This window comes from Talpa occidentalis, unplaced genomic scaffold (genome assembly GCF_014898055.3).
Source record: "Talpa occidentalis isolate TD23 unplaced genomic scaffold, MPIMG_talOcc4v2.1 talOcc4.17, whole genome shotgun sequence".
NCBI classification, from domain to species: Eukaryota; Metazoa; Chordata; class Mammalia; order Eulipotyphla; family Talpidae; genus Talpa; species Talpa occidentalis.
This window is the reverse complement of record NW_023601754.1, coordinates 27,760,274-27,783,928: the sequence shown is the minus strand read 5'-3', so window position 1 is coordinate 27,783,928 and position 23,655 is coordinate 27,760,274. Positions and strand designations below refer to the sequence as shown.

The following is a 23,655-nucleotide window of genomic DNA, read 5'->3' as shown; positions in this document are numbered from 1 at the left end:
AGACTATAGTGATCATGCATTTGTCTTACCTTTGAGAATGTTCTGGAAGTACTGAATAGCTGCACTGTCCCACTTCATGGCAGGTCTGGAACAGTGAACACAGGTGACTTCATTAAATAACCCGAGGCCTATGTATACTAATGTCGTTTTGTAAAGCACGGCTGGGTGCTTGACATTACATGTTGGCCATATGATACACATGACAGGAACCGGGCTCTGCCTTACTCTAAGGATGCTGGGCTGCTGCACCCTGCAGTGGGCTCCATTCTTCTCACGGTACCAGTGATGAGAACCACTCCTTTCCTGGAGCTTCCTGAGCCACTGATTCCACCACCAGGTCATCATGTCCCAATACCACTCTTCCCAGTGTTTAGCCCAAGCAAACAATGCCTCCTCCATCTCTTTTGTTTTTTCCTTTTTGCATTTTCCCTTTTTTATTAAAATTTTTTCTTACATCGTTGTAGTCCCCATAGTTCTCCCACCACTGTGTCACCCACGAACCATCATCATATTCCCTTGTGTTCATCCCTCCCTTGTTGCTCCAACCCTTCGAGCTCCCTCCTTTGCTGGATGCCTCAGTTCTATGGTGAGCTTGCTAGTTTTGACTTTTCTTAACCTTTTCTTTGGTTTCCCCATATTCCACATATGAGTGAGAGCATCTGGTATTTATATTTTCCTTGACTAATTTCAGCAAACATAATCCTTTTCAGCTCTATCCATACTGCTGCAAATAGCATGAGTCTGTCTTTTTTGATCTCTGGGTAATATTCCATTGTATAAATAGGCCATGACTGCAGTAAACATAGGAGTGCATGTTTCCTTTCAAATTAGTGTTTTTTGGTCCTTTGGGTAGATTCCAAGGAGTAGCATCACTGGATCATATGGGAGATCCATTTTTAGTGTTCTGAGGAACCACCACACAGCTTTCCATAGCAGCCAAATCAGTTTACATTTTCACCAGCAGTGTAATGGGGTTCCTTTATTTCCACGTCCTCTCCAGCATTTGTTATTTCCTGTTTCTTTCAATGAGGGCCACTTTTACTGGAGTAAGGTAGTTATCTCACTGGTTTTGATTTACATTTCCCTGATAGAAATGTTGACCATTTTTTCATATGCCTATTGGCCATTTGCATTTCTTCTCTGGAGAAGTATCTTTTTCCCCATTTTTGACTGGACTGTTCGCTTTGTTTTTGTTGAGTTGTACAAGTTCTTTGTAGATCTTTGGTATCAGCCTCTTACCAGTTGTATGGTGTACAAGTATTTCCTCCCATTCAGGAGGCTATCTCAGTTGCTATTATTGTCTCTTCTGCTCACAAATGCTTTTACTTTGATGTAGTCTCAACTGTCTTCTCCTTTGTTTTCCTTGCATCTGGAGAAGAATTCTCAAAAATGTTTCTAAGGTTTATGTCATGGAATGTTTTGCCATTGCTTTCTCCTATATATTTTATGGTGTCACATCTTACATTTAAGTCTTTTATACATTTTTTTTTTTTTTTTTTTGGTGGGACCGGTGCTACAGAGGCTGCGGGCAGCCTCGCAGCCCAGCACTCAACCGCTGCACCACCAGGGGAGGCCCAGTCTTTTATATATTTTGAGTTGATTTTTGTATATGGTGTGAGGTAGTCTAGTTTCATGTATTTGTTGACGTTTGTCTTGTGACTAAGACAATGTTTGTCTTCTGTTGATGTTGTCTTGTGACTATGTTTGTCTTGTGTTGATGTTTGTCTTGTGAGGTCGATCCTGGAAAATGACCCATGTGCATTTGAGAAAAATGTGTACTCAGTTTTTCTGAAGTAGACGGCTATTAGGTCCACGTGGTCTAGATACTCATTTAGGGCTACTGTGTCCTTGTTTAATTTCTGTCTTATTGATCTGGCCCCAGGTGAGAGTGAGGTGTTGGGAGTCTTGAAAGTATCTATGTATTTTCTCCAATGTCCGTTTTCAGAGCTGATAGTAGCTATCTAACGTATTTTGGAGCTCCCTCATTTGGTGAGTATTTATTGATGTGTTAGGTCTTTCTGATCCATTGTCCCCTTGATCATTACACAGTGTCCTTAAATGTCTCCTGTCATCTTTTTTAGTCTGAAGTTTGTTTTATCTAAGTATGGCTACCTCTGCCTTCTTTGGGGGGCCATTTGCTTTTAGAATTGTTTCCCAACCTTTTATTTTCAATCTATGCTTATCTTAGGAACTTAAGTGTGTTTCCTGGAGGCAGCAGAAGTTTGGGTTCTGTTTTTTACCCAAAATGTTACCCTTGCCTTTTTATAGATGAGTTTATTTGTCCATTAACATTTAGGATGGTTATTGATACATGGAAGTCTGTTATTGCCATTTTGCTCATCATTTTGTGGTTCTATTCACTACCTTGTTACATTCTTTCTGTTCATTCCTCCATTGATTTAGACTTTAAGGCTTCTTGTATTGTTTCTTGGACTGGGGATTTAGTGGTAGCAAATTTCTGAAGATTTTGTTTATCTGAAAAGGTCTTTATTTTTTCCCTCATACAAGGAGAGTTCTGCAGGATATAGTATTCAGGGCTGGCATTTTTGACTTGGCGTTTTTTGAATATGTCACTCCATTCTCTTCTTGCCCATAGTGTTTCTTTAGAGAAATCTGGTATCAGCCTAATTGGTTTTTCTTTATAGGTTATCTGTTTCTTTCGCATATCAGCTTCATTACTTTTTCTTTGTCTTGGACTCTTGGAAGCTTTATTATTATGTGTCTCACTATAGTTTTTTTTCTTTTTGTTATGGTAGTTTGGTGTTCATCAAACTTCCTATGTGTCTATTTTTGTTTCCTTCTTCATGTTTGGGACCTTCTCTTCAGTTATTTCCTTGAAGAATTTTCTCAGTTCCACTGTCTCTCCCTTCTTCTGGGATTCGTAACTATTACATTTTCTTTTTTCATGATGTCATATAATTCTCAGTGTTTCTATATTCTTTTCTTTATGGCTCTTTTTATATCTGTCTCTTCAAAAGTACTGATTCATTCTCCCATTCATCTATTCTATTTTTGTGGCTTTTTTCCAGAATAGTTTAGTTCTTACAATTTAACCTCCTCCAGTTCCTTTTATTTTTAAAGATTCAATCTCATTTTTCTGTTTGTTGATTATGTTTCATAGTTTTTTTTTTAAATTAAGATGATTCTGAATTCTTTATCTGTCAAGCAGGCAGAGAAATTCTTCCACGTCAGTCTCATTGGGTTCTGGAAGCTAATTTTCCTTCTGTAGTGTACTGCTCTCAGGAGGGCTTGCTTGACCACTTGTATATTTCTTTCTCCCCACTGTTTCTTTCCATGTTTGTTCTTGGCATTGGGCCATGTGGCCACTGATGCCTGCTGACATGACTTCTGTGTGCATTTACCAGGGCATGTGTGGATTTGCCTGGAGCTTGGGTTGCTATGGGCGGTGGGTGGGGGCTGGGAACAGGCACTCCTGTTGCTTTCCCCCTCAGTTGCCACATACTATACCTCTTCTAATGGCCAGTGGATGGATGTGAGGCTGCCTGGGCCACTGCGGCAGCTGGGTGGGCTTGAGGTGGGGGTTCCCATGGCACCCATCAACCAGACTGCTACTGCTGGCAGGCAAAATACTCTTTTTTTTTAAAGATTTATTTTATTTATGCATACAAGAGCTGGGGTATAGGCCAGAGGTGTGGGGGCGTAGGGTGAAAGGATTCACCAGAAACAGAGTGGGGACGTGAAAAGGCAGACTGACTGAAATACACTGCTGAGGGGAGAAGCGAGAGAAACAGGAGAGATCTGCTTTGCCATGTGGGTCAGCTCCCTGGCCGGGAATCGAACTAATGTTGCAGTGGCTGCCAATAGCATCATAATGCTGAGACTTAACCCCTTGCACCACCAGGGAGGCCCAAGCAGAATATTCTGGTGCTCTTACCTTGGTGTGGATGGACTTACCTACTGCCTGAGCCACTGCTGCAGCTGGGCAGGGGTGGGGGCTCTTGTGGTGTTCCTTGACCAGACTGCTTGAGGTATCCAAAGGCCCCTGATGCAGGGCCCAGCATCGTGAGGCTCTGGCTGTGGCCCTGTCCCCTGGTAGGTGCAGCAGACTAGATGGAGTGTAATTTCTGGTGTTGTAGGGGACAGTTGGGGATCCCTGATGCAAGGATGAGGTTCCAGTTGTGGCCTGGTCTGCTTGGAGATGTGGGTTGGTTAAGTGGAGTGACTGATGCTTAGTTTCTCAAGGTCTTTCTCAGTACTGATGGCTGGTGTCTTGGCTGTGTTCGGTAGGTGGTGCCAGAAGGCTGAGTGGGATGCACCTCCCATCAAGGGTTTACTCAAGTTGTGTCTCAGGGAAAAGGAAAATAAAGTTTCTACCACTCCTGTGGAGCTGGTGGCTGGTACAGAGGTCTGGGTTGTTCACCTGTGGGTATCCAGGAATTCCAGATGTAGCAGGGTAGTATACTGGGGGGGTTCCAGGCTAGGAGCCAGTCCCAGCTGATGTTGGCAGGCTCGGAGGGCTGGGCTTCCCCTTCTGGCTGGGTGCCCTAGAAGAACGGACTTTTTTTTTTTTTTTTTTTTTAGTTCTTGGATAACATGGAGAGTTGCTGGTGTCATACAGCTGGGTTGAAGCATCTGAGTTTTCCTAAAATCTTTTTATAAGTCCTTTTTTAGGAGATTAATCCCAGCCTCTCTATTCTGCTATGTTGTTGTTTTCTTAAACATCCCCATAAATGTTTCTGAAGCTAACATTCTAAGAATGGTCATGAAAAGTCCAGTTACAGGGCCTCCCTGGTGTCGCAAGGGGTTAAGATGCAACCTATGAAGCTCTCCGAAGCCACTGCAGCACAAGTTTGATCCCCGGCCAGGGAGCCACCCACGTGATGCAGCAGAACTCTCCTGACCTGCCTGCTGCTCCCCTCAGCAGTGTACTTCAGTCAATCTGCCTGTTCTGTTCCCCACTCTGTCTCTGGTGAATCCTCTCACCCTCTATACCTCTGGCCTGTACCCCAGTTCTTGTATACATATATAAATAAATCTTTAAAAAGAAAAAGACAAGAGAGAAAAAAAAGAGTCCAGTTACAATTACCTCATAGTATTTCTCACTCTGCCAACTCCCTTCCACTGTTTTCCCATTTTTCCTAAGCATTTTTCCCTTTCCTGTGTGGGTATTGTGATTTATAACAGTAAATACATACTTGGTCTTTGACTTTGTTTCTGATACAAAGTTCTTAAAACCAATGGAATTCCCTCAGTAAAGAAAGCTATAAATGTGTCTTTTCTTATGTTAATGACATGACTTCCAGGTGAACCAAAGGAAGGGAACTGGTTGCCAGAGAAGCCAGCAATGTACTTAGAGAACTGGACCAGTCCCATGGGCAGTGGTGGGTAGGGGGAAGATTGCTGACTGGAGGTTGGAGGTTGATTCAAAAGCCAATGGCCAATGATTTGATCCATCACAACTAGTTATACACAAAAACCCAAAAGGAAAGAGTTGGGAGAACTTCTGGGTTGGAGAATTTATGGAAATTTGAGGGCAGTAACACCTCAAAGAGGTCACAGAAGTTCCTCTTCCTTTCCTCACATCTTGTCGTATGTATCTCTTTCAATCAGGTGTTCCTAAATTACATTCCTTTATAATAAACTAGGGATGCAATAAGTAAATGTTTCTCTAAGTTCTATGAGCTATTCTAGCAAATTAACCAAACCCAAGAAGGTAGTCCTTGCGACAAGTGAGCTACGCTGGTTAGCCAGAAGCTCAGTGACAACCTGGGTTGGTGACTGGCATCTGAAGTGGGGGTGTGGGGACAAGGGCACAGTCTCATAAGAATGAGGTTTTAACCACGATCCTGAGGCTATCCTCAGGGAATTGTGTCAGAACTGAGCTGACTGCTTAGTGGTGTGCTGAAAACACCACTCAATCAATCACACACTGAGTTGAGAGCCATACTAGGCTTTGGGGGGAAAAAAATAGAAGGAAAAGCTGTAGGCAGAGAAGATCAGGAGAAACTATTACTTGGTTCCAATACTTGGAAGTATGGAACAAAAACAAGAGTAAAGTGATATGTTTTATTTTTCCATGGGTTTCATTTATGAGACATGGTACTACCATCCTCCAAGAATGATTCTGAAAATCAAATGGCAATATACATAAAATACTTAGCCCAACAGGACTAATGTATCAGCTATTTTGCCTAAGAAAAATATTAAGTATATGGCTTAAAGAGAGTTTACAGAGGATTTTCTAAAAGAAGTCAAGGGAAAAAAAAAAGAACTGGTTCTAGTAACTTACCACAAACAAAAGAATTACCCAATAAGCTTTCTTTAAAAAACAAGAGATCAGGCCTTCCCAATGGCGCAGTGGGTTGAGCACAGTGCTGCGAAGCTGTCTGAAGCTTCTGCAGCGCGGATTCGATTCCCGGCCGGCCAGGGAGATACCCACATGGCATGGCAGACATCTCCTGCCTCACCCGCTGCTCCCCTCAGCAGTGCTTTCGGTCCGTCTGCCTGTTCTGCTCCCCACTGTCTCTGGTGAATCCTCTCACCATCCCGTGCCTCTGGCCTGTAACCCAGCTATTGCATAAATAAAATCTTTTCAAAAAAGACAAAAACGAGATCAGATTCCTAAAAAGAAAACTCAATCTGGGCCATGAACAGGTAAGATAATCAGTCTCTCTTGTGCCTGCTCATGTGTGCGCCCTCAGGGGTGTACAACCCCCACCCCCACCCGCCTAACAACAGCCGCCTGAAGAGAAATCCAACTTTTTAAGTCAGAAAAATACAAATTAAAACAAAATACCACTTTCACCTAGCAAACAAGCTAAAACTTTAAAATCTATAACATTCAATATTGGTGGGGAAAGCAGCACTTTCTATACCCCAATGATAGGAATATAAATTCCTAGTCCTTTTGGATGGAAATGTGACAAAATCTATCAAAAACTGTAATACACCTATCATGGTAGACATTCTAGGTGAAGTTATCACTTTTGAAAGTACCACATGTCAAAGAAAGTAGTCAAAATCCTGGCACTCTATACCCTTTACCTATGTTAAGAAGGTTATCTGAGGTGTGGGGGTATCCAAGATTGGGGAGATGCGGAAGAGCACCATGGGGCTGACAAGGGGTCAGAGAGGGAGTGAGGAAGAGAAGGAAACAGACACCTCTGTGAGACCTGGGAGCAGACAGACTAGCACCAAAGTCACCCACAGAAGGAAAGTAGGATGGGAAGAGGACGGGAAGAGGCAGGCCTGGCTCCCAAGGGGGCCAAGTCTCTCAGGGTAGAAGTGGATAGTGGTGGTGTGGGCTGGCATGGGGCAGCACTGACCTCAGAGATGGGTTGGCTTAGTGTCTCATTAGTGGGGATACTGAGGGCAGCCACAAGAGGGATGCTGTAGGTGTCAGGGCGTGGGGGTGGGTAGGGTCTCTACAGACCCCACAAAAGCATCCACAAGAGTGGAGGCTTCCAGGTTCAGATAACACAATGCAACACCTCCCAGGATACGCAAGCTGAGGCAGCACTGAGCTGCTTCCAGTAGCTTTTCTTTCCACAAAACCACAATCCTGGAGCAGGAGAAGAGAAGGACCACTGGTGGGAGCTCCTCTGGTGGTGCGTGTTTAAGCCCGCAGAGAACAGAACCATACCCCTCTCACAGGACTGCCCGATGCAGGGACCACCCCATACAAACACTCACAATGTGGCCAAACGCTAGCAACAAGCAGCAAAGATAGGGGTTTTCTTGTGTATATACGTATACATTACACACAACCTTAATACAGCTAGCTACTTTTTGTAAGTTAAAAAAAAAAAAGAAAGATTTAGCCGCTGGGAATGGGACTCTAGGAGGGAGCCCAGCCCCGAGGCCACATCTCACTCCATCACTCAGAGGACCCAGCCCCAAAAACAAAGACCTGGGAAATCACACTTTGAAGAGAGACTGATTTCCTCTCAACACCATGTAAGTGATTTAAGACTTGTACCAGTGACTCGACAGTTGTGAGAAGCTGCGTACTTACACAATTTCAGCGCTGTCCTCACAGACGTCAATCTGTAAGGTAACGGGTTTGGTGCAGTACAATCTGAACTTCTTCGCCCTGTAGGGAAGCTGCATGAAAGCTTCCACTGCAACTCGGATGCTTAACACAGAAACAGAAATAAATCCATATAAAGACAAATTACACGTAATGTAGTTCTTTCAAGTACACCTATATATTTCACATAACACGGAAAAATCCAAATTTTCTGTTCTTAATGTAGTCCTCAGCAGCACTGGAGACCCTCCAAAGAGGCAAAATCTGATTCTTGAAGGTAAAAAAAGTCTTAATTTTTGAATGTATTCCCCTCCCCCCCACCCCACACACAGAGCACATAAACAGATGTTCAGTGTTAAATTTCATGGCAAGGAATCAGGGACAGATTAACAAAATAATGTCCGCAGATTGAGAAACAGTGGATAATTAACAATGAACAAATATGGAAATCACTTTCTATTTAATATTTTTAAACATCAATTTTATTTCCAATATACAACCAGGATTATCTTCATGTTGCTCCAAATGAGCAGACCTTTTTTCTCTCTCTTATTTTCATTTTTTTTATTTTATATATTTTTTACATCATTTTTCATTTTTGCACAATGTATGCATTTTCATCTTGGTTATAGTCCCCATACAATTCCCACCCCACCCCCCGTTTTGATCCTATTCCCTTCTCCCCCCCCAATAGTGTGTCTCTGGTTTATAGTTTGAGCAGACCTTTTTAATAATCTACCAACTTTGCCCAAAAGAGCTGAAGCACCGAGATTGAATAAGTTGTTTAGCATTTTTACGTCCATTTATCTTCAGACAAATGACAGGCCACATTCATAATTTCAACATAAACTGGTCCTGTTTCCTCAATCCCAAGACACCCTGCAGGGGTAGCCTCACCACCTTTTGTCTTAGAAAAAGGTGGTGTGCTACTACTACCCCTGCAGTCTCCTTAACTCTATTTGCTTATAGAATTTTCTTGCCCAAAACAAATGAACTTAAAACAAAATGCCAGAAAGAAAATCTCAGTCAAACATGAGTGCTATTTCTAACAACAACTGTGGTTATAAAGGCACAGAATGAAAAGCTAGAAAGGCATATGCTCTTAAGTATCTGCAAATTCTCAATGTCTCATGAGTCCTCATGCCATGAAATCCTTTTATTTAAAAAAAAAAACTTCTTGGGCCTCCCCAGTGGTGCAGCAGGTTGAGCGTTGTGCTGTGGGGCTGTCCATAGCCTCTGCAGCGGGGGTTCGATTCCCAGCCAGCCAGGGAGCAGCCCACATGGCACAGCAGACCTCTCCTGTCGCGCCCGCTGCTCCCCTCAGCAATGTCTTCGGTCTATCTGCCCGTTCTGCCCCCCACTCTGTCTCTGGTGAATTCTCTCACCCTCTCATGCCTCTGACCTGTACCCCAGCAGTTCTTGTATAAATCTTTAAAAAAAAAAAATTATAAAAGAAATTTTAAAAATTAATGCAATTAAAGCATATGGGATATTGCTCTTTTGAATGAAGGGTACCCATATTTATTAAACTGATAGCCTCTTTACTATGGGACAAAAGCTGAAAAAAATAACACAAACACCAAGACTGACTTGACTGTTTTTTAATGAACAGTGACGTGGTCCTGGGGTCACTGGGGCTCATTCTAACTGTCTCCCCTCCTGATGAGATGGTGTCATCCTCGATTTCTTAAGAAGGACAACCAGGAGTGCATGCTGAACATATGCTCTGCTTTCTGTAACCCGGGGCTGAACCAGCAAACTGCCCCTTCTGTGGAGACAAGAAGAGTTTCTCTCTGCCTCCTGGTGGTGTCTTTTTTACAGGCAAGGCTCCCTAAGGAACCACTCCATCACCAAAACTAAGAAGACAGGCCAGCTAAGCAGCTGGCCAAGAGCACCTAGGAGATACAGAGCTTTTGTCTCTCCAGAAAGGAAGGTGGAACAGAGCCACCTGCTGAGCCTTCGCTGACACCTTCCTCTTGCATTCAGTTCATACAAAATTGGAACCTGCAAGTCTTTTCTTCTCAAAACTAAATTTCCACATTATGACCTCTATTCCTTTATTTTGAAAATCAATGCTCTCCTTCAAAACTGACACTAATTTCCTTAAAGATCATAAGGTAAAATAAATACAGACGTACTTTTTAGATTTCACTGGAATGTACTTGGCAAAATCCACAAGGAAACAGTCTGCCAGGTAATGGTCTGCTGAAGACACTATTGACTTAATAATAGCCCTGCACCAGCACTTTAGCTCTTGACAATAAACCACACAGACCTACAAAATGAAAAGAAAATTTCAGTGTTAAAATCACACGAGAACTAAAAGGTACTCAAATCACCTCAGCCTACATTTTATGTGACAGAAGAGGAAAGACAGGAGGAGCTGGACCTGCACAAGCTGAACACTGCTTCCTGGCGAAGGAACCTCAGTTAGAACATGGCCACCTGAATTCTACTTCGTTGTTTTCCTTACAGTTGTTCTGACTCCGAAACTAAGGAGAATTTTTTAAAAAGAAAGTACATCACTTTACTTTCTTTTTCTTTTTTTTTTTTAAGATTTATTTTTATTTATTTATACAAGCACTGGGTACAGTCAGAAGCACGGGAGGGTGAGAGAATTCACCAGAGCCAGAGCATGGAGCAGAACAGGCAGAAGGACTGAAGTACACTGCTGAGGGGAGCAGCGGGCGGCAGGAGAGGTCTGCGTGCCATGTGGGACCCTCCTCCGGTAGCCAGGGAGCAGCCGGGGATCAAACCGACGCTGCAGAGTCTGCGGGCAGCTTCGCAACGCAGCGCTCAACCGCTGCGCCACCAGGGAGGCCCCACTTTACTTTCTTACATCATAAAGCAAAGAATACAAATAATTGCCAATCACGTGCCAGAGGGATGTGAAGCTACAGCCCTAGGCTCCCTGTCCCCCCAGCAACCTGTCCTGTTCTGCCAGGGCTTCAAGCCCTCTGACACCTGTTGCGACCTGACACAATGGGGCATGGGTCTCATGATAGAGGAACTTTTGTGTGTTTACTGCCATATTCCCAACACCTAGAACAGTCCTTGACACATGATAAATCTTCAAAAACTACTTGGTGAAATGACTGACTAAATAAATGTCTGCAGCCCCTTTTAGGAGAATTACCTGAAGTGACAGGACTTGGCATCTTTTTTTTTTTTTAAAGATTTATTTATTTATACATACAAGTACTGGGGTACAGGCCAGAAGGGGTAAGAAGATTCACCAGAGACAGAGCGAGGAACAGAACAGGCAGACTGATTGAAATACACTGCTGAGGGGAGCAGTCGGCGAGTCAGGAGAGGTCCGCTGCGCTATGTGGGTCACCTCCCTGGCCGGGGATCAAACTTGTGCTGCAGTGGCTGCGGTGAGCTTCACAGGTTGTGTCTTAACCCCTTGCACCACCAGGGAAGCCCAGCACTTGGCATCTTGATGGCCTCAGAGGGCACTGACAAGTTGAATGCAACTCACACAGGCGGGCCATATGCCGAGCACAAAAGCGCCCAGACGGAACAGTTGTGTCCAAGAGGGAAGAAGAGGCCACTGGAGAACTGAAGATGGAAAACACAGGGCAGCCATTCAAGAGAAATACTGCCAAAGGGTAGAGAGTATTTCTCTTAAATGCTTAAGTCAAGCTAGATGAATGGTGTGAACAGCTTTGAAGTCTGGTTATACTAGAGCATCTACCAGCCAAATATGGGACAATGAAAGCTTCAAGAAAAACAATGATTACAATTATGAATACATTAAAAGCCATTAATTCAATACAGTACCTAAAAAAAGGAAAGAAAAAATAAGCCTCTGTTCACTAGGTAGCAAGGCACAAAATCACTGAGCCAAAAACTGATAAGGGAAAGAATCAAATAATTTTTCTACTTTTCCAATAAGAACTGTATTTTTTCAGGGTAACGGAACAGTCCCAACAGCTGAGGGAAAGCTCTCTACAGAATTCCAGCTCACGAATACACAATGAATACCAAAAAAAAGATGATTTTCAAGCTTAAATGAAAGAGATTTTGGCAGAGGAGGTCCCTGGATCGTGAAACCAAAACGTGAAAAGCTGACAGAGAACACCACAGGGCGGGTCAAGCGCCCCACAGGAACCCACCAGACAATCTCAGCACCACAGAAGTGATACTATCTCCCAGTTCAATACAAGAAATTCCAGCAAGAACCATTTTGAGGAAAAGTAACCTTAAAGCTAATCAAAGTTTTGTATTTAACTATCAATCTACAGAAAATACAAGGAGCAGAGAAGAAAGGTCACTGCCATCACAAGGAAGCAATCAGGCCATGCAAAGTATGAACTATTTTAAAAGGACAACTGACCTGTTTTTTTCTCTCCTTAAGCCAATGATATTGAAAAAAGAATAGTCTAGGTTATTAATGATTATGGGGGGCAGGGATTTAAATTATTTCTAATTTTCCTCATAAAGAGTTTATAAACCTGGGCCTCCCTGGTGGTGTAGCAGTTGAGCTCTGGGCTGCGAAGCTGCCCGCAGCCTCTGCAGCGCCGGTTCAATCATCAGCGAGGGTCCCACATGGTGGGCAGACCTCTCCTGCCGCGCGTGCTGCTCCCCTCAGCTCCCCACAGACTGTACTTTGTCAGTCTGCCTGTTCTGCTGCCCGCTCTGGTTCTGGTGAATTGTCTCACCCTCCCGCACTTCTGACTGTACCCAGTGCTTGTATAAATAAATAAATCTTTTAAAAAAAAAAAGTTTATAAACCTATTCTATCATTCCGCTGAGTAGACCAGCTCCACCCCCTGGCACCAGGACAAAATTCAGGCCTGTGGGGTGCTGTGATCTGAACGCTGCCCCTGATGACCCGGGTGAGCTCTCTTCCATCAAAGCTCTTCTATCAGAGCTGCTGTGAAGGCAGAACCCCCAATCCTAGGGCAGGGGAGCCCCTGACTTATGCAGCACAGCTGTGCTGCACCCTGCCAGCTCCTGCAGCTGCATCTCCACCTCACACCAATAGTCAGTAACTGGACCTCTTCCCTCTCCCTCTATCCTGTTCATTCTCCCTCTCCTCCTACCCTCTAGGTTAGAATAAATTTTTGTTGTTTTTGTTGCACCAAAGACCCTTTTGTTTGCATTTGGGGGAGCAGGAGGCCAGACTCAGACCTGGGGAGTGGTTCTGACCTAGTGACAGTTTTTAGACCCTTTGTCCACTAACAACACTGGTACAAAAATTCAAACTCTTCTGAAAAATGACTGTACAGACAATGGGCAGGGAGCTAAGGCTGCAAGAAAAGGAGGGGCCATAACGTGAAGGAAAATAAAGCAGCATGACTTGGCCAAAGTCATGAGCAACCAAAAGGGAAGCATATGCTAGAATGAAATCCCCCTGCCCTCTTCACTGAGGTCCTTACACCTTTGATAGATCTAAAATAACTCTTTGGTTCCTAGCTCCAGAAGGATGACCCCAATGTTTGAATTTAGGTGACACCCCACCCCCATTGCTCCGTATGAAGCCTATCCAACTACTACTTGAGTCTTGTACAGCTAAAAAGAACCTAACCCAAAGCAACAGTTATAAGCAATTAAAATACTCTAAACGTTTTGTTATCATCTTAGTTGCCAAAATACTCTACATTTTGAGTAGCATTTCAAGACACTTACTTAAAAGCACATTTAGATACATACCTGCCCTTCTTCCAACATTAATGGTTTTATTTCTATATCTTGACACATGCTATTATAGAAGTCATTCATAGCACTATTCAGCTTTTGATAGTCAACTTCATGATCTAAAAAGGTACTGCATCCTTTTATGATAACCCAGAAGCAACCTGGATCTTCAATCTGTAAAAATTTTAAAAGACAAAATAACAAATGATTTAAAAATAAAACTATAAAATAAATCTTAGACTCATAATAACTGTTCCTAATTTAAGTGATCTAACAAAATCTGGACAAGCACCTCTGTCACAAATGATCAGACCAAAGATAAACGAAAGTAGACTTTCAATATATATTGTATTCCCTGAACTTACACAATATTGTGAATTATATCTCACAAAACCTGGAGGGAAAAAAAACAAAGATAAAATTCTAAAATATGTAACCAATAATGTGTAATTTGTAATTATGTGGTGCAACACAAACAGCAAACAGAAATCAATGCCTGTAAACTCCTGTATTTTGAAAATATTCCTAATGAGATACAAAGCCAAGTTCACAATGTTTTCAGTATTCTGTGTCTTCTAAGAAAACAGGTATGAATGTGTACATTCTGCTCATATTGATGGCAGATAAGCAAAAACAAATGCAAATTATTATCTACAGGGGAAACCAGAAATGGGGTAAAAGTAACAGGAATGAAAGCTGAACTACTCTGAATGTATTTTATGGTCTATTAATGTTAATAGAAATCAAGATTTTTTTATGTTTTTATTGCTACAGAAAACATACAAAGTGAAGAGGTGAGTCAAAAATATCAATGGGGGACCTCCCCTGGTGGCACAGGTGGTTGAACGCAATGCTGTGAAGCTGTCTGCAGTCTCTGCAGCCCGGGTTCAATCCCAGCCAGTCAGGGAGCTACCCACATGGCACAGCAGACTTCTCCTGTCTCGCCCGCTGGTCCCCTCAGCAGTGTATTTCAGTCGGTCTGCCTGTTCTGTTCCCCACTCTGTCTCTAGTGAATCCTCTCACCCTCCTGTACATCTGGCCTGTACCCCAGTTCTAATATACATGAGTAAATAAATCTTAAATAAAATATCAAAGGGAACTCATGATTTTTCAAAGGTATTTACTTCCTAATTCTGCCACCTGATGGGCAAGATTTTGGATTCTAGACACCAGCGGGCAGAAATACAGACATTTGCATTAGTAGACCATTTTTCTGAATGTTCAAACATTTTTATAACAAATAGCTGGAAAAAGAAAATCTGGTCATTCTTGTTCCAGTCATGACAAGAGTAGTTTATAAGAACTAGCCCACCTGCAGGTAGCAAAAAGAGATTCTGGAAAATATGCAAAATGATGATTTTAAGGTACTGAAGAGATACCAAAAGCTAGCAAAAACTAGAGGTAAGTCAGTTCCTGCAGGAAACATCACTGGGATACTCCCACACAGTCCAGGTGGCATGGAGTGAGCATAACACAAGCAGAAAGCCATGATGGTTGCCGCTTGAGTTTGGAACTGCAACTGCCAGAGCAGCTGAAAATTAAAAGGAAAAATTCTGAAGGAGCCGCAGAGGAGAGGCCCTCAAGTCTGCATATGAAAACATCTCAAAACCATGGCAGACTGTGAATTGCAGAGGTGAGACACCAAGGAGTTCAGAGAAAAGCAACAATTGGAAGATTAAAAGAAAAAACAAAACAAAAACCCCCCTTTAGCTGCTGCCTGTGAGAACTGCAGGACTCTTGGCAGGAAAGGACACCCCAAACCTCTGCACTAGAAGGCCTCCAAACTCTAGCACAGCTCCCAGCAGCAGGAAGCCAATTCCCTACCATGAACCCAGTCCTTCTAAAATGCCTCACCTGACAAAGCGCAAGGCTGCCAGGAGGGTTTATGGTTTATTCAACACCTGACATTGGTCCTTGACCAATTTAAGGGAATTTACTACAAAGGGCATACAAATGTGAGCTGTTCCTGTCCCTTATGAGATGTAGCTGTATTTCCTACTACTCAGGATGATGTCTTTTTCAAATGGAAAGGCACTTCTTCAAAATGAAATAATCAGGAAGGCCAGGGCTCCATCTCCTGGTCTCTGTGGAAGAGAGAAGCCTAATGCAATAATGGCCACTTAGACACAGCTGTCCGGTCCATGTTTACACTGCCCAACAACCTTTGTAATTGTTCACCAGTGTCTCTCACCTCCTCTCCCTTATTCTCTTGTAACAACACACCCAGTCCCCTATACACAAATTGGAATGGAGCTCAGCTCCTGCCTCTGCTGTCAGCAGTTCCTGGACAAAATCTTTTTTCACTGTTGTAACTAATGTCCAGCTTTATTTACTTTTGACACTCATCACAGGAAGCCCGAGTTTGGAATACAAGACCTGTCAGGTGAAAGAGGCTGAGTAAGAACCTCCGCATCTTCGTAGTGCCTTCCCTGGGAATCAGAGACCATGCCTGCATGACAGAGAGGACATACTCTATCACTGAGGACAGAAGCAAACAGGTGCATGCAGACAGTGTAGCCATGCCTACCAACTGCAGGCTGGGCATCCTGCTACCACACTGCAAGTCAACACATTCACCATGACCACACCACCCAGCACTACATAGGCCATTACTAGGCTTGTGGCTGAGCAGATGTGTGATATATGGTCAAAGATTAAAATAGTCAACAGGAAATGAATTCAAAATTAACTAGATGTTGGAAAGAACAAGCAAAGAGCAGATAGTTAAAGTAAGTTTTTGTTTGTTTTTTATTTTTAAAGGAGAATCTCATACTAGGAATGGATATTATTTAAAAAAAAAAAACTATGAAAAAAGATAAATTCCAGAACTGAAAAGTAAAATACACAAAATGAAAAATTTACTAGTGGTGTGCTCCCTACTCCTATGACTCCTATGAAACACTGTACTGGAAAGGTCCTCGTCAGCACAGTCAGAAAACAAAAAGATTGTCAAGAAGAAAAACAATTGCCTCTTTTCACAAATAGCATGATTATCCACACAGAGAATCCTAAAGATTCCAGAAAAATATGCTAGAATTAATGACTTTAGCAAGGTTGGAGATCATACAATAAACTTAACTGTAATTCTATATTCCAGCAATGAAATTTGGAAATTTCAACGGGTAACAAAATTCCATTGGCAACAGCATGAAAAAGGGGGATTACTTAGGAATAAGTTTAATAAAATATATGCAAGATCTGTATGCTGAAAGTACATAATGCTGATAAAAAAGAAAAAAAGATGACCTTTAGTGCAGATATACTGTGTCCATGCATGGTTAAGATGTGGATTTCCCCAAAAGTGATCTATAAATACAACTCAATTCCAGGAAGTCATTTCACAGAAATCAACAAATTATGAATTTTATACTAGAAACTGAAAGGAATTAGAATATCCAAAATAATTCTGAAAAAGAATAACACAGATAGAGGAATGACACCACCTGATTTCAAGATTTACTATAAAGCTGCAGTAATCAGGAAACTGTGGCACTACAGAAAGCAGAGTTACATAAATCAATAGGGCAGACACAAACCTACACATATATGGTCTACTGATTTCCCAATAAAGGTGTGGAGGCAATTCAACAGGAAAAGAATAGCACCTCCCCCCTCCCCGCCCCAACAAATGATGCTGGAAAAATTAGATATCCTTATGCAAAAAAAAAAAAAAAAAAAAAAAAAAAACAAACAGTAACCACCTGGACCAATGAGTTCATGATCCACTACTTCAGTGGAAAGAAAACTGGGAAGGCAACAGTACCAAGACAGAAGTTCAGGAAAAACTACTATGCACAAGATGACCCAGATGTCATCTCTGTATTTGGATTCAGAACCCATTTTCGAGGTGGCAAGACTGTTACCAGGACCCAGCCGCTTCAGTGGTAGGAGCCAGCAGCAGCGTTCTCTCACCTTGCTGCTCCACCAGAAGTCAGTTGTGGCAGTTGCTCCTCAGAGCCCAGCAACTGCCATTTTTGTCTGTTGTTGTAGTTGCTTCTCAGAGTTCTTTTATCTAACTGCGTACTTCCTGGATCATGTAATGGACCAATCAGGTGCAAGCTATGAGATGACTGGTGCTAAATGGTCCAATCAGCCACAGGATTGAAAAATGGTCCAATCAGACTTGTGGGTGGGGCATCCTGAAAGAGGATATAAGTCTGGGTGGGTGGTAGCTGAAAGACGGGCGGTTCCAGCCCCTGAAGAAAGAAGGGGAAGACTCTATTCCTGGCTTCCAAAGAAAGAAGCAGCATCCGGCAGCTGACCTCCAAGGAGGGAAGAGAAGCTGAAGACCTCTGCAGAGAGGCCTCTGGTCTTGCCATCACCTGAAAAGAGCATCAAAGGCCCTAGGCCTGGTGTTTCAAAGAGCTGTTTGTTGTTGGTGTAGCCCAACAACTCACATAGAGCTGTCAACACTTGGTGTCTCTGACATAGCCTCTGGGGGATCAGTCATGACCATCATTACTGGCCAGCGCTGTCGGGCACTCCTGGTGACTGGCAGCAACCATCACTGACACTATCTGGGTGAGACAACCAGCCACCAGTGACTACAGTAAGCTTTTTGTTTTGTTTCCGGTTTGTAAGATAAACCCCATAGTTTGTGTTCCTGGAGCCTGCAATTGGGCGTGTGGGTAAGAACCCACAGAGACCTGTCCTCTTATTAGGCACTGTCCTTTGTTTGGCCATAGCCCACAGGCCCCTACTGTGTGGGTATTGTCTTGCTATCGTCCTTGCTTTTGGTTTTCAGCCTTTTGGTGGCGCTCTTGTCTCAGAGCCTGGGCAGGTGCATAGGCCATTCCATCCTACCACCTGGCCTCCCTCCCTGATTGCCCGTTTCAAGACTACTGATTTGGGCATGATTTATGAAACCCTGGATGACACAAAGAAAGATGAACCCAAACACAGATTTTCAGGATAGAGTCTGTGTGAAAAAAATAAATAACTCATAAAACAAAAACAAAAACAAAAAACAACCCGACAGCAAAAGGAACACTAGAACAAGGATAAAGCCAGGAGGACTGCAAAGGCCTGAGTGGTACTGGGGGAAAAAAGAGTAAAGATTCTGCAGTGACTTTTTCTGTGGCCACTGTATATGTGTTTCATGAGGATTAATAAATTAAAATATTTTATGCGGGAAAAAACTCAGATCATATACCCGAATGCAAAATATAAAACTATAAAATTCTTAAGAGAATACATAGGGAAAAACTTCGTCACTGCAGGGTAAACAAAGATTTTTTACATACAACATCAAAAGTATATATTGTAGGGCCTCCCTGGTGACACAGGAGTTAAAAGTCTCAGTGCTATCAAGCTATTGCCAACCACTGTGGCGTTAGTTCAATTCCCAGCTAGGGAGCTGATCCACATAGCGCAGCAGACTTCTCCTGTCTCACCTGCTGCTCCCCTCAGCAGTGTTTTTTAGTAGATCTGCCTGTTCTGCTCCCCACTCTATCTCTGTTGAATCCTCTCACCCCCCCCCACATCTCTGGCCTACACCCCAGTTAGTGTATGCATAAATAAAATAAATCTTTAAAAAAAAGTATACTGTGTAGGGCCTCCCTGGTGGCGTGAAGCTGCCCGCAGCCTCTGCAGTGCTGGTTTGATCCATGGCCAATGGCGAGGGTCCCACATGGCACGGAGACCTCTCCTGCCGTGCCCACTGCTCCCCTCAGCAGTGTATTTCGTCAATCTGCCTGTTCTGCTCCCTGCTCTGGCTCTGGTGGATTCTCTTATCCTCCCGAGCTTCTGACTGTACCCAGTGCTTGTATAAATAAATAAATCTTTAAAAAAAAAAAAAAGTATAGCGTGTACAACAAAAACTGATAAAATGACTTTCATCCAAATTTAAAACTGTTCTTTGAAAAACAGTCAAATGAAATTGGGAAAATATTTGCAAATCACATTATTAATAAAAAGCTTTATCCAGAATATATAAAGGACTCAAATTAAAACTCAAGCAAACCAACCACCTAATTAGAAAAATGGGCAAACTGAAATAGATACTTGACAAAAAAGCTAGAGAGATGGTAAACAAGCAGTGAAAAGATAATTAACACATGAATTGTCATTAGGGAATGCATATTAAAACCATAATACCATGAAACACCTACAGAATGGCTAAAATTTATAAAACTGGTAATGACAAGTGCTATGAGGATGCACAGCAACTCTTATGCACTGCTGATAGGAACGCAAAACAGTTTCTGATGAAGTTAAGCATACAGGTAATCCCAACCTAGTTATGACCCATGCAATGAAAACTTGTTTTCACATAAGTTTACAGCAGTCTATTTTACAATCCCCCCAAACTGCAAACAACTCAAATGGCCTTCAATTAATAACTATATAAACAAATTGTGGCATGTCCTTCCAATAGAATACAATAAGCAACGAACACTTGGACCAGTATGGGTGTCAAATTCATCATACTAAGTCAAAGAAGCCAGACTCAAAGGCTATACACTACGGTATGATTCTATACACACAATTCCATTTTTATGACAACACTGGTACAAGCTGTCCACTTCAAGGGCCCATTGTCTAAGCTGTTCTGAAACGTAAATAGTGCTGTCAACTAAACATGGCTTGACTATAGAAACCAAGGCCCTGGGCTTGCTTCAGTGGCAATCACTTTTCTGACCAAGGACAGCATGACTAATGTTTCTCACCTGTGCCTCCCCAAAGAACAAGCCCTTACACGACTCTCATTCGGGTCTCACTACACTCTGTCTTGCTCTTTTCAGACACAACTGTATGGTTTCTGGGCTGCTTTCTTAAGATATATTTTAAGTCATTTGTCTCATCCTAACAAGTCTGTAATGCTACTTATGTTTTTATTTCTACGTCTTGACATGGCACAATTTCAGGCTGCGACAACAGGGTTTATTTACAAAGGTCGCTTGAAATAAGCAAAGAGTTCCTTAAGGTCACAAGTGACCATCTGTACTACCCCAGAGAGCGCCCAGTCATATAAACTAAAAGTTGCTTGTGCAAGATGGTGTTGTACTCCAATCAGAACCTGGAACTGGTGGTACCCTGGTAAGCGGTGAGCCAGGATCCAACTAATCTGTGGCAGATGGAGGTAGTCACAGGTGGCACTGCAGCATCACTGCAGCAATGAGGAGCAGCTGGGCAGTGGCAGATGCCAGACCACACAGCTCTCAGTGGCTATGTCATAGGACCATGGCACCAGTGTTGATAGCTCTTTAGAGATGTCGGGCATAGGCCAGGGACACTCCTAATGAATGCACTGAAGAGGGGGTCTCAAAAGTCTGCAAGGGGCTGTGTCAGGTTCTTCTCAGGTGAGACTCAAGCCAGGTTTCCCCATGAAACTTCCTGAAACCTCTCTGGAATAGTTTCCCTAAAGCTTTTTCCAAATCGACTGAAGCCTCTCTGAAGGCAAGTCTCCTAGTCTCTGAAACCTGTGCTTATAAGCTCCCCCCCCCCAACCCCCATGGATACCCACCTTTCAAACCTGATGGGTCCATTTTCCAAACCAGTTATTTCCAAGACTTGATTGATATGGTGCAGGCTTTGAACCTGACAGGTGCCAGTGGGAGCTCAGACCTGGTCTGTTTTCAAAACTATTTCGGGGGCCTCCCTGGTGGTGCAGGGGTTAAAGACATCACTATCAAGTTATTGCCAACCACTGCAGCATGAGTTTGAGGCCCAGTCCAGCCAGGGAGCTTTCCACATGGCGCAGCAGACCTCTTCTGCCTCACCCGCTGCTCCCCTCAGCAGTGTATTTCAATCAATCTGCCTGTTCTGCTCCCCCTCTGTCTCTGGTGAATCCTCTCATCCCCCGCAACTCTGGCTTACACCCCAGTTCTTGTATGCATAAAAAAACAAACTAGCTCAGGATTCAAAACTGCACCAGCATGTCTACCCTGCCCTACACCGAGCTGGGCAGGCAAGCCCGGCTGTATCTGAATGGCACTAGCCAGGTTAAAGTCTGACCCACACGTCTTCAAAACTGTGTGTTTTCTTCCTAAAACCCAAACCCAGCCGCACCAGGGTGGGCCATCAAACCGTGGCATAGCCCAGGCTAATGCCACGCAGCTAGGGGCCCCTGGTATCTTCCCAGAACCAAGAGCAAGAGAGGGCTCTTAGACCATCACCACCATCCAGCTCCAAAGTGTTATTCATCTTAACAAAATTCAAAACTCTACACTCATTAGATCATTCCTCATCCCCTCAGTCTCTGGAAAACACCATTTCATTCTGTCTATGAATCTGACTTCTGAAGGTATCTCACATGAGTGGAATCACGCAATATTAATCCTTCTGTATCTGACTTACTGCACATATTATGCCCTCAAGTTTTGTCCATATTGTAGCATGAGTCAGAATTTCCTCTTTAAGACTAATATTCCATTTTACAGATATAACACATTTTGTTTATCCATTCATCTACTGATGGACACTTGGGGGGAAACTTCTTCCACATAAAAACTTAATTAATCTGGAAAACTACAACTGGTAACTGTACCACACTTGAGGAAATGCTCCTATATTGGACAGAAAATTTGCTGGGTGTGAGAAGAGTAATAAGGGTCAGAAGTGGGGGCAGACCCCCCAGTGCAGAGAAGGGGTTTCAGTGGGTTTCGAGTCCCAGTGAAAACAGGGGGATTCCCAACCTCAAGGGGTGAGAATCCAACTCCTCAGGCCTGTTCTGCCCAGCAGGGCTTGCATCTGGCAGGATCTAGAATGAGCCTGTCTCTTCCTTGCCTGGCTGAAGAGCTTGCCAGTTGGATTTTAAACCCCTAAAAGTCCCCAAGCCAATCCCCTGCAAGAGGCAGCTGTGTGCATCTCTGTTCACATAAAACAGGAGCAGGAAAGTTGATGACTTTAAAAAATTCCTTCATTGGCTACAGCTCTCTCCTCTGCCCACTTCTGCATGATTTTCTAAACAGTGATTTCTATTTTCTTTGCCCAGTAATGGAAATTTCTGGAAGGTTTATAAACTCCTTCCTCCAAGTAACATGGTGGCCACCCACTGCCTTCCCTACCGCCTACATGGCCAACAAGTCCTCACCTGACTCAAAGATGAAACATCAGCTGATTTGGGGCTCTCTTCAGGCCCCTGGGAGCGAAACCCTACTGTGCGCCCCATCTCTGATTCCAGGCCCTGAAGAGAGACCACCAGGGTCGGGCAGGGGTCCGCCAGGGAGCTGCTGGAACATCAGAACATACAGGACCAGGAGGGGTAGATAGAGGTTCTCCCCACCCCCAGTTTAAGGGCAGGAACCCCAAGGGGCCCTGGCGAGAGGACACACATAGGGGAAGGGGACCAGATCACAGGTCACGGCGCCCATAATCACGGGACCAGGGGCACGAGGGCGCCTTCACCGAGCGCCAACCCAGTCCGGGTGCATGCGAGGGCTGCTCTACGTCCTTCACCCGAAGGTGCCGCAGTCAGTAAACAGATACAGGACACCCACCTAAATCTTAATTTTGGAGAAACGCGTAACTTTGCACGCTAACTATATCCCCAAGGGAGTGTGCAGCACGCTTGAACTCAAATTTCACGCCGCCTATCGGGAGTGCGGGCCGGGGTCACCCCACAGGGCCGCATCCCCTCGGCGGGCTGCGCTTCGCTCGCTCACCTTCAGCACCAGGACTTTGAGCATCTTCCCCGCGCCGCCGCGCCCATCCGGCGAACTCGGCCTGGGAAGCGGCACCCCGTTTCTGGTCTTCCCGGGGCTGCACGGAAAACACTTTGGGGCAAGGCCGGTCTCCAGGCGCCCGGGGCCGCCGCCGCCAGGCCAGCCTGAGGCTGGCGCCACCCTCGCGCGGCCTGCTCCGGCCGGCCCCGCCATGCGCCCCAGGCGACGCGCTCGGCCCTCCAAGTCGGACGCCGCCACGGGCGCGCCCAGTGTCCGCACCTCGCTCCGCCGCCCAACTCCCACCGCCCGCCTCGAGGCTTCCAGAAAGCTCGAGAGAGGCCAACGGCCTGGCCAACCGCCTGAGGTGTCGCACCGCGGGCAAGCCCGGGCGCGCGGGGCGAGCTGGGCGGGGCGCGC

At 44.1% G+C, this 23,655-nt stretch overlaps 1 protein-coding gene across 3 annotated transcripts in view; it reads right to left on the bottom strand.

Annotated features, from left to right (window-relative positions):
* Nucleotides 1-23,396, bottom strand: part of TDRD12 (tudor domain containing 12) — a 102,288-nt gene extending 78,892 nt beyond the window's left edge. For all 3 annotated transcript variants that reach the window (XR_005126100.2, XM_054697060.1, XM_037516366.2), the window contains exons 1-5: nt 23,239-23,396; nt 13,649-13,807; nt 10,129-10,265; nt 7,976-8,095; nt 30-85 (exon numbers count right to left, since the gene is read on the bottom strand). Coding sequence is in view for 2 of the 3 variants with exons in the window: in XM_054697060.1 (XP_054553035.1) it covers nt 30-85; nt 7,976-8,095; nt 10,129-10,265; nt 13,649-13,807; nt 23,239-23,262 (496 nt within the window). In the remaining variant the exon portion in view is untranslated. The remainder of the gene's footprint in view (nt 1-29; nt 86-7,975; nt 8,096-10,128; nt 10,266-13,648; nt 13,808-23,238) is intronic.
* Nucleotides 23,397-23,655: the final 259 nt, after the last annotated feature.